At 40.6% G+C, this 21523-nt stretch overlaps 1 protein-coding gene across 10 annotated transcripts in view; it reads right to left on the bottom strand.

The window, feature by feature from the left end:
- Positions 1-21523, bottom strand: part of PLPPR1 (phospholipid phosphatase related 1) — a 590963-nt gene that overhangs the window by 28478 nt on the left and 540962 nt on the right. For all 10 annotated transcript variants that reach the window (XM_042913315.1, XM_042913305.1, XM_042913308.1 and 7 more), the window contains 2 exons: positions 17403-17591; positions 3049-3181 (listed from right to left, as the gene is read on the bottom strand). In XM_042913315.1, coding sequence (XP_042769249.1) covers positions 3049-3181; positions 17403-17591 — 322 coding nt within the window. The remainder of the gene's footprint in view (positions 1-3048; positions 3182-17402; positions 17592-21523) is intronic.

Raw genomic sequence — 21523 nt, 5'->3', positions numbered from 1 at the left:
ACTAAAAAAAAAATGTTACTCTTCTTAAGATAAATAGCCTTTCCCTACACCTTCAACTCTCCTATATGAAGTTAGGACAGACTTCTCTCACCTCCTCTTAGAAACTGCCTAACTTATGTACTTTAATTTCCTGGGACTAAGCTGAAGAGTGGTAATAAGGTTAATTAAACAGCAGGTAAATGAATATTTAAGAACCAGCATTTATGGAAGCAATTTTAGGCAAATCTGTGTCTTAACACAGGTAATCTTTGTTCTTTACTTATCCAAAAAAAAAAAAAAATTAATGAAAACCTACTATGTGCCAGGTATTTTGCAATATGCTGTTGATAAAAAGTGAAAAGATACAGTTCCTGCTCTACGAAGGATCACAAGTTAGTAGGAGTAAAAGTCTTACATAATTACAGTGAAATTGTAAGTGCCTATAAAAGATGCAGGTGTAAGGCTCAGTGGGGGCTGGGGAGAGGAGGTAGAGAGCTGTCTGGGTTGGTAAACAGGTAACACGTAAGCTGCGTGTTGGAGAACGAGCAGGATTGTCAGCTGTAAGGGCGAGAGGATGGCAATAGGCAGAAGGAGCAGCACATGAACAGGAACCAGGGCAAAGCATCACACTGTTAAACACGCTAGGGATTCTTTGAAAGAACTTAAGCAGGGAAATGACCTGATCATACTTTTGCTCCGGAAACACGTGCAAAGTGGTCAATGGATGTTATTTTTGCAGGGCTGGGGTACACAGAGCCATGTTGCAAGACAAGATGGAGGGAGACCACTTACAGGGCAAGAAATTTCAATGGCTTAAAGCTGTGGCTCCCAAACTTCAGAGTGCATCAGAATCACCTGGATGACCTATCATGAGACACAGATTATCAGGCTCCATCCCCAGACTTTCTGATTCTGTAGGTATGGAATGGAGCCTAAGAATGCACATTTCTAACAAGTTCTCCTTTGGTTTAATGTGACTTCTAGGTTTTTGATTTAAGCAACTGGGCAGATTCTGGTGCCATAAAACAAAAGATGAAAAGAATGGAGCAGGTGCTTCCTTAGCCAGCAATCTCTCTTCTCTTTTGATGCTGTTCCTCTAATTCTCCAAGGTTTACATGCTACCTGCTGGCTGTCTCCCCACACAAGCATCCCTGTGAGAAGTATCTCTGTCAGCTTATGATAGACCCCAATGGACTAAAGTGTCACTGATTATGGAAATGGGAGTTTGATGTTCCTCTAGGGTGAGACATTTCTATTTAATTGTCCTCCTGAAACCACACCTCAGCTCGATGCACTGACTACAGTAGGGATTTCAGGTACCACCGCTGGCAATCGGCAGGGTTCGTTCCTGGATGGTGGGGGCCTTTTGGCATCCCTCCGTGAACAAAGTCTTGCCCTGACAATGCATACAGGCAGGTCTGTATAAATGACAGATATCAGTTACAATTTCTATTCTTTGGACTCTGCCCCAGCTGGGGTGGATCCCAAATAGGTATAAATTATCTTTGCCAAGGAAAAACAACAGTGACTTTTATAAAGATATCTCTGCTTAATTATAGTCTAATAACTTTCTGCTTTGAATAACTTGCTCTCATTATATGATCAGGCAGTGAACATGAAATCTTCTCCGAATCAAATTATGTAAATGTGTCTATATACATACACAGGCACTCTCATACTCCTTGGGAAAAGTTACTTCATCCCATTTTATATCAGATCTTCACTTGTACAATTAGGATTATCAATTACCTTATTGGGTGTTGGGTGGATTAAATGAAATGTTTATAAAGCATCTACTCCACTCTACTGATAATAAATATTCTCTTTTCTCCTTTTGTTTTCTCCTCGATGATTTGTTACCTCGCCACTCTGGTGGGAAGTGACCGAACTCCAAACATCTTTGAAAGGCACCACTGTTTGGAATGAGTGAACTCACAGACAGGGATGACATTGTATTGATTAGGGGATTACCCAACGAGCTGATTACAGACTGCCACAGGTCATTCTGCAAATACCATCAGTAGATGCTGAAGACTATTTTAATGTTAAGGGTTGCTTCTTTGAAATTAGATTTTCTTAGACTTCCCGCTGTACTACGTCCCTCATTTCTACTCTGATCATAGAAGTTATTGCATATTTGATTTTAATGTGGTCATTTGCCTATGACTTGAGGAAATTCAACCCTTTTTCCTACAGCGGGGGAAAAAACAGGATTAAGGAAAACCAAGAGTTTAGAGCATGCCATATTCTGGACTTCACTGAATTTCCCAGTTGTCAGTTCTGTAGGTTCTCACTAGTATCACAGCTTGTTTCAATACTGGCTATGATCACACTCGGGAGTTTTATCCTGGCTCCCATGAAGATCTAATCATAGGTAGGAATATATATAGGTATATTCCTACCTATACCCATATACACACTCATCCCCATATCTATAGTCATTATCCACACCACCTCAGACATTTTTATAAAAGTCCTAGAAGGACAGATATAGAACATGCCTTAATTATTTCTTATCATGAATGCTAATAAAACTATTTGTTTTCCAAACTTGGAAAGGCAGAATCAGATGGATTCTGCCTTCCAACCTTGTTTTCCAGAATCTGATGGATTAGATTGCCCATACATAACACATAACAAAATTATACTGGATGGAAAATTTTTGTCAGGAAATTTGATTATTTCTAAATTCATTTTATTGGTGTCCCCTGCTGGGCCCCCACATGCTCCCCTGACTCAGTTAAAGGGTATATGACAATAGCTGGTGACTATGAAAATATATGTCCAGAGGGAATCTCAGATAAATATTGTGTAGGGGGAAAAATCTAAGTAAGTTGAAATCATTTGTGAGAAAATAAGTACTGCTTCACTTTAAGGATGAAAAATTTGACATGGCACTACGATTAGGCTCAGTTTCTGTACTTCCTGGAAAATCCCTAAAGAAACCGTTGTTTTGAAAAGTTGATGCTTTCATAGCTTAGTTTATTTTATCAAGTGTGTCCATCTGTGGTAAGGGTAGTAGGTTTTACCTGCGGGCGAGGGTTCAGTTCAGCATGTTCTTATACTCACCTATGAATCTTATGATCCTTCGGAGTAAGGGGTTCAGGTAACAGCATTCTCCGGTCAGGATTGTTTTCTCCTGGGCAATTAGAGATTCTCTGGTTGACTTTATGAAATACATGGATATCTCACCAATAAAAATCTGGAGAAAGAATGTTTAAGAAATGTCAAGTTGGAAAGCTGTCTGACAAAAGAGACCAGTTGCCTTAAAAAACAAAAACTTCTGAAGCTCCAAATGCTTTTAAAAGATGGCATGTTGCAGAGATGGAGAGTTAAATCATAATTTGTACTTAATTCTTCAAAAGAATTAGAGGTGGCAATAACTGATAATTTCAGCTAGGTTTCAGGCTATATTATTAAATTCTAAGGTCATAAAAACATAAATGGAAATAGTGAATTGCAGTAGGAACTATGATAAGGCTCACTCACACTGGGACTGAATTTTTTTCATGTTTATTTATTTATTTTGAGAGACAGAGAGAGAGAGACAGAGAGGGAGCAAGCATGAGTGGGGGAGGGGCAGAGGGTGAGGGAGAGATTGAGAATCCCAGGCAGGATCCTCACTGTTATCTCTCAAACTACGAGACCATGACCTGAGGTGAAATCAAGCGCCGACGCTCAATCGACTGAACCACCCAGGTGTCCCTGGGATTGATTTTTTTAACTGAATGTGTGAGTTGCAATGATGAGAAATGACTGGGACAGCCCCATGTGCCTAACAAGGCATTATAAGCACACATAACAAGTTATTACCTTGTTACATGGCAACACATTATTCACCTGATAAATCTTTACTTGAATATATTGGCTTGAGCTTTATTTCTCTTACTATGAACTGGTTGACTGTCTCTTTATAACTGGTACCTTGGTACCTCTCTCTCGTTATCTTGAACTAATACATATATATTACTATATACATTATAATGTCTTTGTGTAGGCTGTAAACTCTCTGAGGACAGGGACCACAACCTATGTTTCTTGATTACTCTTGTAGTACTCAGCACAGTATATTCCTATTTAAAATAAGGAACTGACAGGGGAGGGTGACTGGGTGGCTCAGTTGGTTAAGTGTCTGAGTCTTGATTTTGGCTCAGTTCATGATCTCATGGTTGTGAGATTGAGTCCCCCATCAGGCTCTGTGCTGAGTGTAGAGGTTGCTTGGGACTCTCTCTCTCCCTCGCCCTCTCCCCCTCCCCCACTCAGGCTTGCTCTCTCTCTGTCTGTCTCTCAAAAAAAAAAATAAGGAACTAGCATGAGGTAAGTTGTCACCAACTCTGCCAAAAAGAAGACTGAGAACCACCAACAAAGAATAAAAAGTTACTAATTACCATCATCTATTGAAAACTATGTGTCAGGCACTTCATCATAGTATTTTTCATGCTTATAAGATTCCTAGTATAAGTATTATTATCCTTGCTTTGCTGGGGAAGATAGAACATTCAGGACCTTCCAAAGCATACAATTGGCATGTGGGGGCACTGGGATTGGCATCCAGGACAACTAAATTCTCAAGTCCACACTTTCCACCACATCACATGCCATTTTTATTTTCCTAGTCCCAATTTCAACATTTTCCCAGAAGAATGTGATCCTATAGATGTTCTTCTTTGCTATGTACATGCTTATGGTGTTAGATAAACTTTATCAATACGTTAAGAATTCCCATTCCTTATATTCCTTCCGTCATTATGGAATAGATGGATGAAGGTGGCAACATCATGAATGGCACAGGGTGTGGAAATGAAACGATAAAATTATAAAATTGGAACCATTTACAGATATTTTCCCTTTTATGATCTAGGACGCCAAAGGTCTCAGCGCTTGGCCACACACAGTCAGTGTTGGAGGCAGCACTAGAATGTGGCCTTTACACATAATTCCATGCACAAGTGTTATCCTGATTGTACAAATGTAACACCTGAGGCACAGAGGGATTCAATAATTTGTCTAAGGTCAGAGCTAGTAAGTCACAAACCCTGGCTCTGAAGCCAAGAAGACCTGGCTCCATGGTCTTCATCTCGACTGCTTACACTTTTACTAAGTAGTGACTCAATAAAAATATTTGTTGCATCTGTGTTTAATATTGAGAACATAGAAAACAAAACAAGTTAAGCGTAATATGCTTTAAATACTGAAAAACTCAGATGCTATTAAAGTACAAGACAGAATGGTGTTGTGGAAATAGCACTAGAGGAAAGTCAGAAGGAGGTGGGAAGTTGGCAGGAGTAGACAGTATTTGGGGTCAGACAGGCACACAATGGGATGTATCACTTTGGCAGGTGGCGTCGAAGTATGGTTGTTCCGAGTTAAAAATATTTTGTGCCTAATGTCCCTTGGAATTAACAACGAGATGATGCTCTGTCATGTACAAATATCTGAATAGCTTTAAGAACTCAGCCCTCCTTCTTTTCTAGTAAGACCTATCTCTGCTAAAATAAGGTGCCAAAGCGTTTTGTTTGTCCTTACTGTACGTGATGGAAGCGTATTGTTGGTTTTTTATCTTAGTGAACAGATGGGGATGGATTCATGCATGCTTGGATACATGAAACAGTATTTCCTTGAGGGAGTTTTCTCTGATTCCACAGACTAGCTCAGGCATTCTTGTTATACGTGAATTTCTTACCTTGCGTTTCTCTTTTCTATTTCTTATCAGAAACGGTTACATATGATTACTGTTGTTCTTTGTTATGGGATGTCCTGGTATTCTTGGTTACTATCCCCTCCCTACGGCATCCCCCGGCTTAGCCCAGTGTAAGGTACATCATAGTTATTCAATGTTGAATGAAGCACACCAGATTAAGGAAGGTCTTTTGGAACACAGGTGTAATGAGGTGGACTATAAAGAACAAAAAATAATTTCTATTATTTATCCTTCTGGACCCAGTGAAAATGTCACTACCCTCCCCAAAGCCTTTACCAGATCCCCTCGGGAAAAGAGAGACCCTGTCTTGTCATTGCTCCCACAACATGTTATACAGATCTCTCTCTTGACATCTACCCACTTAACTGCAATTATTGTTTGTGTGTCCCTCTTCATTTGACTACAATATTCTTATGGGAAGGACTTGTGCCATTCCTTGTATGGTGCTTAGAACAAGGTCTGGTAGGCTCAATTAATACTTGTTGAATAAACAAAAGATTGAATCTTTAGAGGACCTACTTCTAGGTAGAATCTGACCTTATAGACTCTGACCTCTGACCTTTATTTCTCTGAAGATGAACACTGCAGGAAATTGACAATATGGACCAGAAAACACACAATTCTTGGTGTATTGTTTAAGAATAAATGAAAACTGTGGACCAAGTAATACAAAGTGAATTATCTCTTCTAAACTAAATTCATCATATCCTCATTTTGCATTCAACAGTTTTGGAGAGGGAGAACCCACTCTGCCAGGAATTGTTTTAGCACTGGAGGCATAGCCGTGAACAGATGTCGTGTGTGTGTGTGTGTGTGTGTAGGGAGGGCAAAAAAACTGAATAAATACATCATGTGATGTCATTAAATGACATATGGTTACAAAGTAAATGAGGGAAATGGGATGGGGGGTGATAAACACATAAGGACAAATATGAAAAGAAATAAGCATTGCTTGCCTTAACCATTTCAGAAGCCCAAAGCATTCTTACTCTACAGGAAAGAGATGTGCACATTCTAGAAATTCTCCATTTAGTGAAACTTTCCACTACTCACACAAGAGGGAAAAGGAGGCAAAAAATGTGTGTAAACATCTACACACAACCTATTCTTGTTAAAAATACACACGTGCATACCCATATACCCACACAAAAATCTCAACAAAATCACTACAAGTCATGTCAGACCAAACAGAACTTGTCATGCAAAAGGGTACGGGGCCCAAATAAATCCACAAGTAAATCCTAAGACTCTCATGTCAAAGGTAATAATTAGTACAAGGTTTGTTACTATTGGCTGGCAATATTCAAATTCCAATTGAGGTATGAAGCATAAAAGAAAAAGAAGTCAGAGCAAGGATATCTACCAACTTATATACCCAGTTCAGACAATGCTTGGAATATATTAAGTGATGATAAATATTCACATAAGGAAGAGAGGAAGAAAGTGAGGGAGGAAGGGGGTCATTTTATAACTGAAATAGGAAGATATTTCTGGTTGTCAGTAAAGACTGTGATGGACATAAAGGTTGCTGAAGAAACAATCCAGTTCTCAGACTCCACTGAGTGCGCTGAAGGAAGTGCATTTTTCTGCATTTTACTGACCACACACAGGGTCAGTATGCTGTGACCCTGGTGCTATTTGTCCATTTATTGGGTCCCATAATCTCATATAGGGCCTGATTATGCTTGGAGAGAGAGGGGGAGAGAGAGAGAGAGAGAGAGAGAGAGAGAGAGAGAGAGAGAATGAGAATTCTGCTTGATAAGGGAAGGGGTCTCTCTTCTTTCCTGCCAGGCCTCCAGCCCACATTGAGTGCCATTTTGTACATTGTGGCAGATTTAGGACTCTGGTTTTGGCAATGGCTGGGTTCCCCCATCTGTGTCTTTGCCACACACACTCTGCCTCTATCTACCCCTCTGTTCAGAGAGTAAATGGGACATGTGGGACTCACCATGTGCTTGTCCCTGGCTGCCCTATTACGGTCTTTCTGATTGTTGGCTAACAAACATCGTATCACTCACAGCAAATGAGAACACCCTCTGGTGAGAAATGACCAAGGCCAAACTCTAGATCTGGAAATGAATGAACTGCACGTGAATTCCATTGGTGCATTTCTTATCCCTTAGCTCTGCCAGCTACAACCCCACATGACATAAGACATTTAGATAATAGTAAGTATACTTTAAGTAATGAGGATAACTGTTCTAGCTTGATAAAGTTGTATTTCAGATATAAAAACCCAAATGGCAAAGAAATAAACAAATAATCCTGGAATATGGTGCATCAGTTGGGTGTGTTATCTCTTAGACCTCGTTTCTTCACAATGTTTCACAGAAGATCTGGTAAGTGATAAATAAAGGATATCAACGCACAGTATTTAGGGGACAGTTTTCAGATTTCAAAATATAAACAGTTTGCAGAAAAAAGTCACTGGAAGATGTATGACAATCTCATATTGTAAGGGGGTTTCACTGCACGTTATATGTGGTTGTCACTAAAAAGGGCATCTAGAACTGCAATATATGTTTTGGGTGCACACATATCTAGTTGTAGCTCTGGTACTTGGCAAGATCAAAGCCATTGCTGTTTCTTGAATGTGGGCTGTAAAGCTGAAAACCCAGCTCTCTCCATTTTTGATGTGTAATTGGGGGGCAAGTAATAATTGAAACTTTCTGAGCCCCAGTTTTTCTTTTTTTTTTTTATGATTTTGAATATGAGGGTAATAGCTATATCAGCAAATAGTTGAGAGTATTAAAAAATGTATGTTAAGGCATCTATAGGTACTCAAGGAATGTTTGTTGTTTTTACTTCCTGGTCTATCTAAGGCCAGAATGTTGAGATTGATTTAAAAAGAATCATTGTCTCTGACTTCGGCTCAGATCATGATCTTGTGGTTCGTGAGTTCGAGCCCCGTGTCGGGCTCTGTGCTGGCAGCTCGGAGCCTGGAGCCTGCTGAGATTCTGTGTCTTCCTCTCTCTCTGGCTCATCCCGGCTTGCACTCTATCTCTCAAAAATAAATAAACATTAAAAAAAATAATAAATCATTGTCTCTAGTCCTGGAGTAAGCAAACATGGTATGATTCTATCTCTGCTCTGTCCCTGACCAGGTATTTGATCTTGAACCAGTCGCTTGACCTCTCTGGGCCTCAGTTTCTCATCTGTTGAACAAGAAGACCTCTAACATGCTTTTCCAGCTCCAACATCTTTGCCTTTACGACAGGAACTAACAAGAGAGTGCTGATTAAGGGAAACTGAAATCATATAATTGGGCTTCAATCTCAATTCATTTGGTTAAACTCTCCACTTTTAAAATCCTATGGGACTCTGCTCTCACCAAGTAATCTACCCTTAAGCAAAATGGATGCAACCTACTTCAGAGTCATCATGTTGCCTGATATCTCTGTCACTTGGGTTCCTGAAGAATAACAGAGACTGGTGGCCCCCTCTCTGAGATTTCTGTGGAGGACACTCTGAGGAAGAAGAGAGGGTTCTTTGCTTACTTCCCAATATTAGTGTCTAAATAGCTTCAGGGCTTTCACTCCCAGGGATTTTTAAGATGCTCCCAACATTCTCCTGAGAGGCTTCCATAGTCATGAGCATTTCCAAGAAAGGGAGACATGCTTTTGCAGTAGATTTTGTTTAGTGACCCAGGAAATTTAAAATGCACAGATTGTGCTGCCAGCCCTGACTGCCAATGTCTTTACATTCTGCTCTAATCCTCCCCAACAAGGGCCATCTATCGACAACCCAGATCTGCGGGGGCATCCTGGTCCTTTCAAATGCTGAGCCCTGGTTGGTTCAAGAGCTCTAGCTTTCTGCTTTCTTACATCCAAGTGTAGGTAAGAAATTCAGCCCTAGACACTTCCTATGCCTTTTAAAGATCAAAGCTTCATTAGAATTAAGGTCATTTGCATGATGGCATTTTGAAAATTGTTCAACTGGGATAATAAGTGTTTATAGATTGGAGCCTCCCTACTGGTGTTAATCCAGGGACCAACTACCCAACTACCCATTTAGAAGGCAGGCTTCAGTTGACACTTGTTATAAAATACCATGTTATGTTATATGACACATGTTATAGTATACCAAGGTGGTATGCTACATTTCTAAAGCATAGTAGTCTCTTATGCCTTTTTTCCTGGACAGTGGAAATAAGAGAAACTGGAATTTATAGTGGGTTAGGTAAAATACTGCTCTCAATAAAAAGTAAAATGCATTGTGATACTAACTGAATTGACCAGCATATATTTTTAGGCAAACAGTCTTTTCAAGAAGCAAATTATCAAAGCTCCTTAACACAATCATCACCAATCATTGGAAGGGACATCTCAAAGAGAGTAAGCAAATAGCTCGCTGGGATGACATCAGGAGAAGAAATAATCTGTTAAAGAATTGAGAGCACTCACATTCAGCATAGACAGAAGATGGGGAAATGAATTTTTTATTAAAAAAAATCCACAACAATTAATGGGTATATCTATAAACCTTTCCCAGAAAAAAATGTAATTGTAAAGACTAAGTACATTAGCTTCAGCAATAACAAAATGAAGGACTCATGGTAAAAAACAAACAAAAAAGAAGTCACGTTATAATATACAAAGGGAAAAAGATGTGAATTATAAAGTGTTAAAAGGGGCTTCAACAGACGAGATTGTTCAGAGCCTGGAAGAGGCAGATTATGAGGCACTGCAAGGTCCCACAATGTCTCTTTTGCTTCAGCAGCTGCGTCCCACGCCAGTCAGCCAACAGACTTGCATTTAGTGAGAGCCCACTCTGTTCCACACTGTGCTTTGGGCTTTTATATTCACTCCAAGAGTTTAGGGTCCGGAAACCTCCCAAATGAAGATTCACAATTTCCTCCAAATTGTGCCCTTCTATCAAATTGTGTTTGTCTCTTCCTTTTCCTAGGAAATTCTAGACTAGTCTTATGTATGTGTGCGTGCACACTTGCATGCAAACTGCGAGCTGTTTCCATTCTCTCGGGCTAGGCGTCAAATGTTCTGCAGCTTCAATACTAAATACTCCCCTGTCACTTTGTTGTGAGGCCAAGGAAAGTGTTTAATAGCCATTTCCTCATGCCTTGTGGTACTGGGGCTGAGGTAAAATAAAAGTAAATCAGATTCTCCACTGAGTTAAATCCTCTTATCCAAACAGGCTCCCTGCCCTTAACTCTGAGCATACAAGTTTATTTAGGAGGCCAGAGGCAGTAGTCATCCAGGGTTTCCACACTGGTTAGAATGCACCCTGCAGATCTCTCGGAAGTGTGGGCTACCACTTTTGGCTAAACAGTTCTGGACATAATAAATTGCCCAAGCTCTAACCTTTCCTGAAGATCTGAGACAGCACTGGCCTGTCCCTGTACAGTTTATCCCATGTGGCCTCGCCTCAACATGATGCTGATCTCTTCTGACAGCAGAGCACAAAAGGAGAAATAGGAAATGACAGGTCAAACACTCGGCAGAGTCTTTTCCCTTGTGCATTTCTTGTGGGTCCCTGTAGTCGTGAGTGGGATTGTTAATGTCCAGACACACAGAAGTGTAAGGTGCTAGGTTTTTCTAAGGCTAATGTGTTTCAGAATGCACAGAAAACCAAGGACAAGTCCAGGTTGAGCTACTTTTTTGAAAATTGCCATTAGTTAATGTCACACAAGTCACCCCAGCGGGATCTTGCCTTTTTTCTACTCCAGTGAAAACAGGAAATGGATGTAAGGAGGAATAAACAACAGAAACTCTATGCAGTTCTGTGAAACACCTGACCAGGCACAGAGTATAAAACCAAACTCCAGAAAGAAAGGTGAGATTTGGGGATTGGGAATCTGACTTGTGGAGCTTTCCAATCAGAATGCTTTTTTTTTTTTAAGCTTTCATGGAATATTAGATCTAGAAAGATCTCGGAGATCACTAGCCTAACCCCTCCTTTTATTTACAGATGAGAAATCCAACCCACAGAGGGAACATGATGTACCAGAGGCCGCACAATTATTGGAGGCAAAGCCATGACTGGGATTCTTGCCTCTCCTGACATATGAAACCTGAGATAGGAGGACTCTGCAGTGTGAAGGGAATGAAGGATGTGCACTCAGAAGCAGGGGCTGTGCTGCGTTTGACACTTGGGATCTTGATCCCAGTGGCCCAACAAAGGCTGCTCTCGGACAAGCCATACCTCCCTAGAATGGGACAGAAGAAATGAACACAGTTCCTTCCTCCCAGAAAAATTTCCTGAACATCAGAAGAGCTCTGTTTTCTAAGAATAGAAACCTTAGAGGACCTTTTTTTCAGGTCTTAGGGGAACACCCAGCACTGTCAGCAGGGTTCCGAGGCCACAGGGCTCTCTGCCATTAACCTGTCAACTGTAATCAGTTTTGGCTCCTAGCAGTGACCCTCATTTGGGAGGAAAATAAAAGTGGAACCAAATGGGTGGCTATCTGTCCAGTAACATACAGAACTAGCTGGAACTTCAGCAAATTAATTTGGCTAAGTCTCAAGGTTCTCAACTCAAAAATGAAGGGAATTTGAACCACACCCTTTCTCTATGTTCTTTGGGATGTCTCTTTTCTATTTCACTGGGATGCTGGGAGGATAATTAGGCAAGGACTACAGAATATAATAAATTAAAAGATGTCATTCTTGCCAAAATGAACAAATCAGGAGACTATAGATGCTGGAGAGGATGTGGAGAAATGGGAACCCTCTTGCACTGTTGGTGGGAATGCAAATTGGTGCAGCCACTCTGGAAAGCAGTGTGGAGGTTCCTCAGAAAATTAAAAATAGACCTACCCTATGACCCAGCAATAGCACTGCTAGGAATTTATCCAAGGGATACAGGAGTACTGATGCATAGGGGCACTTGTACCCCAATGTTTATAGCAGCACTCTCAACAATAGCCAAATTATGGAAAGAGCCTAAATGGCCATCAACTGATGAATGGATAAAGAAATTGTGGTTTATATACACAATGGAATACTACGTGGCAATGAGAAAGAATGAAATATGGCCTTTTGTAGCAACGTGGATGGAACTGGAGAGTGTGATGCTAAGTGAAATAAGCCATACAGAGAAAGACAGATACCATATGTTTTCACTCTTATGTGGATCCTGAAAAACTTAACAGAAACCCATGGGGGAAGGGAAGGAAAAAAAAAAAAAAAGAGGTTAGAGTGGGAGAGAGCCAAAGCATAAGAGACTGTTAAAAACTGAGAACAAACTGAGGGTTGATGGGGTGTGGGAGGGAGGGGAGGGTGGGGGATGGGTATTGAGGAGGGCATCTTTTGGGATGAGCACTGGGTGTTGTATGGAAACCAATTTGACAATAAATTTCATATATTAAAAAAAAAAGATGTCATTCTTATAATCATCATTTATGGAATATTCCTCAGCTTGTATCTTAGGGACCTGCTAGCATTACTGGTCACATTTTTCACCCAGAGAAGCAAAGAAATGGAAAGTGTTCCATACTTGAGAGCTAGAATAGAGCTGTAGGTTAGGTTCTTAGTCCTTAGCTCACTGTTTATTTACCATACCCCTTGACTTTGTCATTTGGGGAAAAGGAACAGTTTCTGCTGAAAACCTTAAAATCAAAGAGGTATCATTTTTGCCCAGAGAGAGGAGAGAGTTCTCCACAAAGTTCTGTTTTCCAATTTTTTTTTTTTTTTTTTTTGTTTTTGGCCATGTGTGTTTTTGTTCATTAGAGTTGTCATTTTGAAGTCTTATTAAAAATTGGCCTTTTCATAGTTTTTGCCAGAAGAACGGGAGTATATAATGTTTTAAAAATGTATCTTTTGATTTGAAAATACTATACATTCATGTAGAATTTGGAAAGCAACATATAAAAGTATAAAAGGGAAGAAAAAAATTAACTGTACCATTAGCACTCATAGATAATAACTGTACATTTTTAGTTTAGTTTATTTAGTAGTTTAGTTTAGTTCTTACTAGTCTTTTTCTATATAACTTTGGGATTATACTTGCAACATACACACAAGGTATCTTCTTGGAGTCATTAAATGTTCAGACCCACAGACAACCACATGCTACATTTGGCATTGGTCTACTTGGAAGGAACCATAGCTCACCAGCAGGGAAACATCACGTGCTCCTTTCCAGCACGTGTCCTCACAGTGGTCCAGCAGAGCAGTATAGCTCAGGTGCAAGAGATCATAGACATATCAGAGGATGAAGGAGCCACTGTGGCTTAAAAGCCTCATGCCCTGTGGGAGTCAGCATATGGTGCAGCAACTCCACAGACATAGCTTCCAAGGTCCCAGAGTCATTGCACTTAGAAGTCATAGCATGGCACCTCCTCGGGTAATTATAGTTCTCAGAGTTCAGATGCAATTCACCAATCAGGGGTTAATTTGGCCTAGCAACACAGTTGATACATACCACCTTTTTCCTTTTTCTAGGGAAATAGACCCAGAAAATTAAGATATGGTCAGATTCTCTTGTGAAAGGGAGAAAGATTTTATACGCAATAGTATATACAATTTTTTTAGCCCTTAAAAAAAAAATCTTAACATTAAATCAAAAACATGTTTCATTGCTACTAAAGGTGTTTCAAAAACACGACTGCCTCACAATGTATTTATACAAGCCCCTAGTACTGTGTATTTAGCTAGTTCCAAGTTTTTCACGGAAACTATTGCCTAAATGAACATCCCCAAAACACAAATCCTTGTATTTGTATAAAACTGATCATTTCCTTAACATAAATTCAGGGAATGGAATTACTGGCTGAGTCTGAAGTTTATCAACTCTTAATACATCTTTGACAAGCTACTCTTTAAAAAGAAAATAGCAGTCTACACTTCAACTAGAACTGTATGAAAGTATCTACACCTTCAGCAACATGGCTCCCTGTCTTTAAAACATTTGGAAAATTTATAGGGGAAAATGCTGTACTTGTAAAAACTACTTTTCTTTGGATAATTGATGAGTTTAGAAATGTTTACATGCACAGTCATTGTTTTGTTAATTGTCTATTCTTGCCCTTTCCCATTTTTATTTTGGGAAGCTCATTTTCTTAAGTATTAAGGATATTTACATTTGAGTCCTATATGCTGTAAACTTTTTGCAGTCTTTACTTTCTCTTTTGTTAGAAATGCTCATTTCTAGGTAGACAAATCTATCAATCTTTTTCTATATGCTTGCATCAACATTTGAAAGTGAGATTGTTTTTGCTATTGGGGGTGCTTTTGTGGGTGTGCATGCACACTTTCTAAGTGTTTAAAATCCATATTTTCTTGCTTTGTAATGTGCACTAAAAAGCTTTTTGTTTATTTTTAGGGCCTGGAACATTTTATAGAATTATGACTTTTCCATTCCTTGAAAGTTTGAAGGAATTTATACTACAGCTATGTGTCCTCAGTATATTTTGTGAGATAAATTTTAGACATGTTTAAAAAGTTTATTCTATCTTTATTCACTATTCGGATTTTCTACACCTTTTTAGGGCATTGTTAGTAAATTACCTTTTCATAAAATATTACCAATTTTATTGAGGTGTAAGCACTTACTGGCACAGAATTGTAAATACAATTCAAAAAAAAATACCATATAGACTTCTATAGGTTTATGTATTTTTCCTTATATGTATGGTGTTTTAAATTTTTTTTTCTTTTTACTCCTGCCTTTCTTATATTAGACTATCTAGGGGGTTGCACATTCTACTTTTCTAAGAATTAGCTCTTGATCTTACTTATTATTCTATTGTTTTCTGATTCACTAATTTTTTTGACCATAATTTTTTTTTCAACTTTTTTTTTTTTTTTTTTTTTTTTTTGGGACAGAGAGAGACAGAGCATGAACGGGGGAGGGGCAGAGAGAGAGGGAGACACAGAATCGGAAACAGGCTCCAGGCTCTGAGCCATCAGCCCAGAGCCTGACGCGGGGCTCGAACTCACGGACCGCGAGATCGTGACCTGGCTGAATTCGGACGCTTAACCGACTGCACCACCCAGGCGCCCCATGACCATAATTTTTAATAATAATCTGTCTCCCTTGCTTTACTTAGTTTTTTTTTTTTTTTTATGACAAAAACTGTAATTCCAAGAAGTCATTACAGGAGAGCCTAGGCAATGGTATATCCTGGGACTAGGGAGAAGAGAGGAGAATAAGTTAAGTCAATGGATCACTTAGCGTCATGTCTGAATACACAAGAACATGATATGCTTCTGAGACAGAAAGAAACCAGGATGTGATTCTAGATGAAGCTGCGGTTCCAGGGTTTCCAAGTGGAATCTCATTCCCTTTATGTAGAGGAAGTTGCTCTGTGATCCTGAAGATGATGAAGAACAGTTTCCAGCCAGGCTCTTTGCTCCCCTACGTCTAAACACTTAGTACATGCTAGGCACTGTGCCGAGTCATTTGTACGAACCATCTCATTCAAGTCTCATGACAACTCTATGAAATAGGGAGTCATATTATCCCTATGTTTCACGGTGGGGGGTGGGGTGGGGTGGCCAATAGAGTGACTCGCCCAAAGTCACATAGACAGGATGTGAATCCAGCTGTGTCAGACTGCAGAGCTTGCGTTTTTAACCACTCTGATACACCACAATTTTATTACCCCTGACCTTAATTGCAACAGCATGGTCTTATCATTTAAGGGGGGGGTTTGCTGAGCCTAGGATCAATGATCAAAACGAACTTAAAGTCTATGGCTCATTATACCCATATTATTTCTTCTCAAAATACCATCCATTTCTCACCTTAAAGCAAGCAGATCACTTGCATAGAAAACAATACTTGAACTGAACGTCTGAGCGGTCAGTATATTTCTCAGCATGCCAGTCAATATTACCAAAAGAAAGGGGAAGGGAGAGAATTGGGGGAGGCAGCTATTAGAAGAGAAAGGGGGGGGAATGATAACCGAGATTACATCCCAAAGAATCTGACCGTGTAGCATGTTCAGACATGCTACACAAAGTCATTTAAAACACAAAGTCATTTTAAAAATTGAAATTAAAATGTCTAAGGATTCAATCAATTTACCAGATGATACAGGTCTGTGAATTTTATACTTTTGAAATGGTTTCCCTTGAGCATAGTCTGGCCACTTTTTTTTTTTTTTTTTTTTTTTTTTTTTTTTTTTGCCCCCTCATGCGAGAGAAGAATGAAATAGAAGGAGGGTAAAGTTGCAACTGAATTGAATGTGATATAATGTGAACGTGGCCAGAGCCACCAAGAATGAATGACAGCAAACTTCAGGTCAGGTGATTTGTCTCTGGAAGTTCAGTCAGAACAGCAGGAGACACAGGGCCAGGGGATTCCATTCCACTCTGGTCCGATTCTTTCCATCAGTGCCGGCATCTACATTCAAGACCTCTCCTGAATAGACCCAATTCGCTGCATATTTTTTCAAGAGCACAGTAGCTGTTCTTAACATGTTAGCCAATCATGCCTGTCAATTTATGCCATTCACACATACTTTAAAAATGTGTGTGTGTGTGTGTATATGTATATATACATACATATACATATATATGTATAATTCAGATACCAAAAAGCAAAAGCCACCTACAAAAGACGAGACCCATGTCCATGAGATTTTTATGCAGAACTCCATTCACTGTTTTGGCTGAAACAGGACACCCCCGTTCCCCGCACCCCCCTCCTCCCCCGTTAGACTGCTGGTGAATGCCCAGGAAGGGAGGAAAGAGTAGAAAAGGCAGACAGGAAATGTTATTTAGTATCTGACAGTAAAAAAGGAAGTCGATTCTGTACTTACAATAGCAGTCGGAGTGGCAGCCAGCACACAATAGAGCACCAGAGGGGTGATGAAGCTTTCTTCCTCTGTCCCCGGGTAAGGCTTCATTAAGTCTCCGTCCTGACAGAAGAATCCTTGGATATGCACCTGAAAAGTGTCAGTGCATTCGAAGTAGTAGGCAAGCAGCACTGTCCCAGCCATGATGACAAGCTGAAAATACAGCATGGCCACACAGAGACATTAGCAGGTCTTCGGAGCCGCGTTTGCCCCTCAGAGCACACTCCCTCCATCACCCCAGCAGCTTTCCTCTGTTGGTATTGGCGAGTGTGTGCGTGCCTGGCTCAGCGTGCTCTGGGCTCAGGGAGGGTGTGCTTGCTTGTCTGCCTTGTAACATCTGTTCTAGAAACCTCCCAGAAAATAATTAACGGCTCCCATCTGAAAGGCAGACCACAGCAAGGCTTATAGAGAGACCCAGCTTCTGCTGCCACCCTCTCAGAGGAAGCACGGGAGCCAAGGTAATATTTCCATTCAGGACAGAGGGGAAAAGTCAAAGGGCAGCGGCATAAGAATTGGCAAGATGTAGATGTGAGAGCTGTTCGTGAGAAAGCTCATGAAATAGTAGAGATAAACTTGCCTTATTATAAAATGTTAGAGGCAGGTAAATCATGAATGAATAAACCAATGCACAGGAAAGCTAAAACCTGGAAAGGTTGAGGCAGGTTTTCAGAACCACACCCTTCAGTATTGGCAGGGAGGAACACAGTACAGGCGGCCTGTATCAGTCACGGCTGTTACCTTTTCCAAAAAGGTTTTACGTTTATTCCAAAATGCTTTCCCCCAGTAAGTCCAGGACTTTCCTGATAACATCTTATTATAGACACAGATCGTTCCTAAGGTTTAGACATAAAAAGGGACATAATTATCCTTTAATTCTGACTCACGAATGTCCCAGACACTCACTGAGGTTTAGATGTAGCCTTTCGTAGGTATGAGAGGTTGAGTGAATATAGAAATGTCGACATTCATTGTCGCTTTCATATTTGGAAACACCAAAGTACCAGGATAAGATGGTTATAAAGGTAGATAGAAAACAGATTTTTGAGGTTATGAGACTACAGAAAATTGAGCTGAAAGGGTTCTTGGAGATATTCCCGTCTCAAACCTTTATATTTCATAGATGAGAAGGCTGAATGGGGAACTGACCACTGCTGAATTATCCAACAAGTAAGCTAAACATGTACTTAGGTTGAGAATCAGCAAAGTAGGGAAACTAAAATGGAGAAAAAATATCTTAAAGTGTTGTTCTTTTAAAAAAGTATCAAAATAATCATTATGGAATAAAATCAGAACTTGGGAGGACATGTTTGTACATCGTTTATGGCTTAAAATTGTTTTTACTTGGAAGTACCTATGGGTCAATGAGGGAGAAGGAAAGGTTTAGGAAATCTAAAGTTCTAAAGCTGGAATCTTTTTTTTTTTAATATATGAAATTTATTGTCAAATTAGTTTCCATACAACACTCAGTGCTCATCCCAAAAGATGCCCTCTTCAATGCCCATCACCTACCCTCCCCTCCTTCCCACCCCCCATCAACCCTCAGTTTGTTCTCAGTTTTTAAGAATCTCTTATTAAAGCTGGAATCTTTAAATCTAAAGCTGGAATAGCCCTGGAATGACTAACCTAAGGTCATGATAGCTAGTTTGTGTAAGTCTGGGACTAGAAACCCACATTTTCTGATCCTCAGAGGAAAAAAAAATACCTGTATTATGGCATCAAAATTTTGTTCTACAAAAAAGCCTGGAGAGTTACGGGGCAGAGAACAGGCTCGACTCTAACGGCAGTCTTACCTATTTCATATCCATTTCTTTAGCCACAACATAGCAGAGAAGCCTTACACTCTGCCCACTCTCTGAAACCAGGCACAGCCTCTACTTCCGGGAAATTATTTCTGCAGTTTCTCCTTCTTGTAGCTGAAAGCATTCAGAAACTCCTATCCATTCTGCTATAAAGGTTGTTTACCTTTTGGCCTCATCCATTGCCACCTTCCTTTACCTTCAGGTAGGTCGTAGATCATACTTTCCGTTTGTTGTCCTTCATACATGACTTCTCTCTGGTTGTATATGAATGATATTTTACCACCTGGCATTTTCTGTCCCTCTTCCCCAGAGGACCTGCTGTCACAACTTCTGACCATCTAGTAATCTCTGGACACTCCTGTGTGTTTCTCTGCACCTGAAGTTATTTCTTGGCACCACATGTAAATCACCAGTGCTCAGGCCAGCCATCTCTGCTGTTTCAGCACTTTGTTTCTTTTCTCTTTAGCCACAGAGAGATTTGGATTAGTATGTTTCCCGTAAGAGTGAGAGAGAGGTACTCCAAAGCTGCCCTTGCTAACAGGTGTTCCTGTTGGCTGCTAGTTTATGAAGTCAAGGCCATGAAGTTTCTCTTTTGTGCTTCACTGGTCAACTGAGATGACCTGATGGGAAGGAACCTAGCCAGCTGACCTGAATGTTCTGGAGCTGAGAAAACACTATGATTGCAACAGTGTTGGGACTTTACCTCCAGGGCTACCCGTGCCTCCTGCACAGGCCTGATCTGGGATTTCTTTGTATATCCTCCATGTGGCTGGAAACATATTTCTGTCTCTTGGCTTCATCAGCCCTTGGGGAATAACTGCTTGGAGAACAGGCAGGATCTATGGGAGCTTTTGGATAAAACAAAACCCAAAAATGGCAGCTAGCCCCCTCTATTGAGGACAAGTGTCCTATTTTACTGGGTGCCTTTGTGCTACCACCTCCATTTGAAAAAGGTCAAGATGAAAGTGAAGTAAACAAAAGCAAAAACGTACGTAAAACGACTCATTAGAAAAATGTAGAATAGAAACTTTTAGAACATAGACTGTCCTAACTTCAAATACATCAAAATCAACAATAATGACAACAACAAAAAAGCTAAGGTCAATATGCCCAAATTTGAAATCTATAGAACAAACCTTGAATAACTGCCTGGCCAATTGAATCCTGGAAGCAACATTCAGAGAGAACTGAATTAATGCACAAATCAGTTAACTGCAGGGCATAAAGTAAAGAACAGAGAACCTGGGAGGCTCAGGGGAGTAGAGGTAGGTGGGAACTTTGGAGCCTCCTGGACAGAACGGACCTATCAGCATAAGTCTGTTTACTCTGATCCGACTCCCTGACCAGCCAGAAACCCCTGCTTGTCATTTTCAAGTAATCCCCAGACTCCCTGGAGAGTCCCCAGTTATGCCAGTTAGAGATGCACAGAAGCAAAAACAGAACAATTTGGATCTTGATTTCTAGGTTTCCTTTCTATTGAACATTCTCTCATGACCACATATTAAAAAGAAGCTTTGCATTTACTGCAGGAACAGAAATGCCGTGCTGGTTCTGCTTCCGTGAACAGAGAGGTCCGCCTTGCAGCTCTGATGACGGTGCACAATTAGCCATCAGCATCCTCCCTTCTTCCTCTCTGTCCTGGGCCGTGATTCATCGCTGTCTAGGTTTGTGTCACCGGTGCCAGCTGGCACGGTCACCATCTCCGTTGCCTTCTCCAGCCCCATTTAGGGATGCATGGAGGGAGGCCATAATGTTGGTGTCACATGAGCAGATGGCGAGGCTGTGCTGGACCCAAGTGCTGGTGGAGGGCTGATGATATCGGTGTGAAAGGCGCAATTATGGCTGTGGGGGGAAGGAGTTCATGTACCAGGGGTTTTCCTCAGCTTCAGTTCCCAAGAATGACAATCCGATATTCGAAAACGCATCAAATCCTGACCCATCCGCAAGGATTCAGAAGGCAGAAGACAGCAATATCTGAAATTCTGCCTCTCAGGGTTGAGAGACCTGTGTTTCTATCCTCTGCTGATTAGAGAAAAGTGATTATCGGAAAGAATGGTAATGGGGAAGGTCACAAGGCTGGGGGCAAAGGCTGAGATGACAGTACATTTTCCTTTGGTCTGTCAAGTCTGGGGCAATTGTGGACCACTAGTTTACATGACCTGATACAGGCCGCAAGAGTGGGGGAACATGGGGTGCCTGGGAGGCTCAGTCAGCGTCTGACTTCGGCTCAGGTCATGATCTCACGGTTCACGGGTTCAAGCCTTGCACTGGGCTCTGTGCTGACAG

This window comes from Panthera leo, chromosome D4 (assembly GCF_018350215.1).
Source record: "Panthera leo isolate Ple1 chromosome D4, P.leo_Ple1_pat1.1, whole genome shotgun sequence".
Classification (NCBI taxonomy): Eukaryota; Metazoa; Chordata; class Mammalia; order Carnivora; family Felidae; genus Panthera; species Panthera leo.
This window is presented reverse-complemented; position numbering and strand designations above follow the sequence as displayed.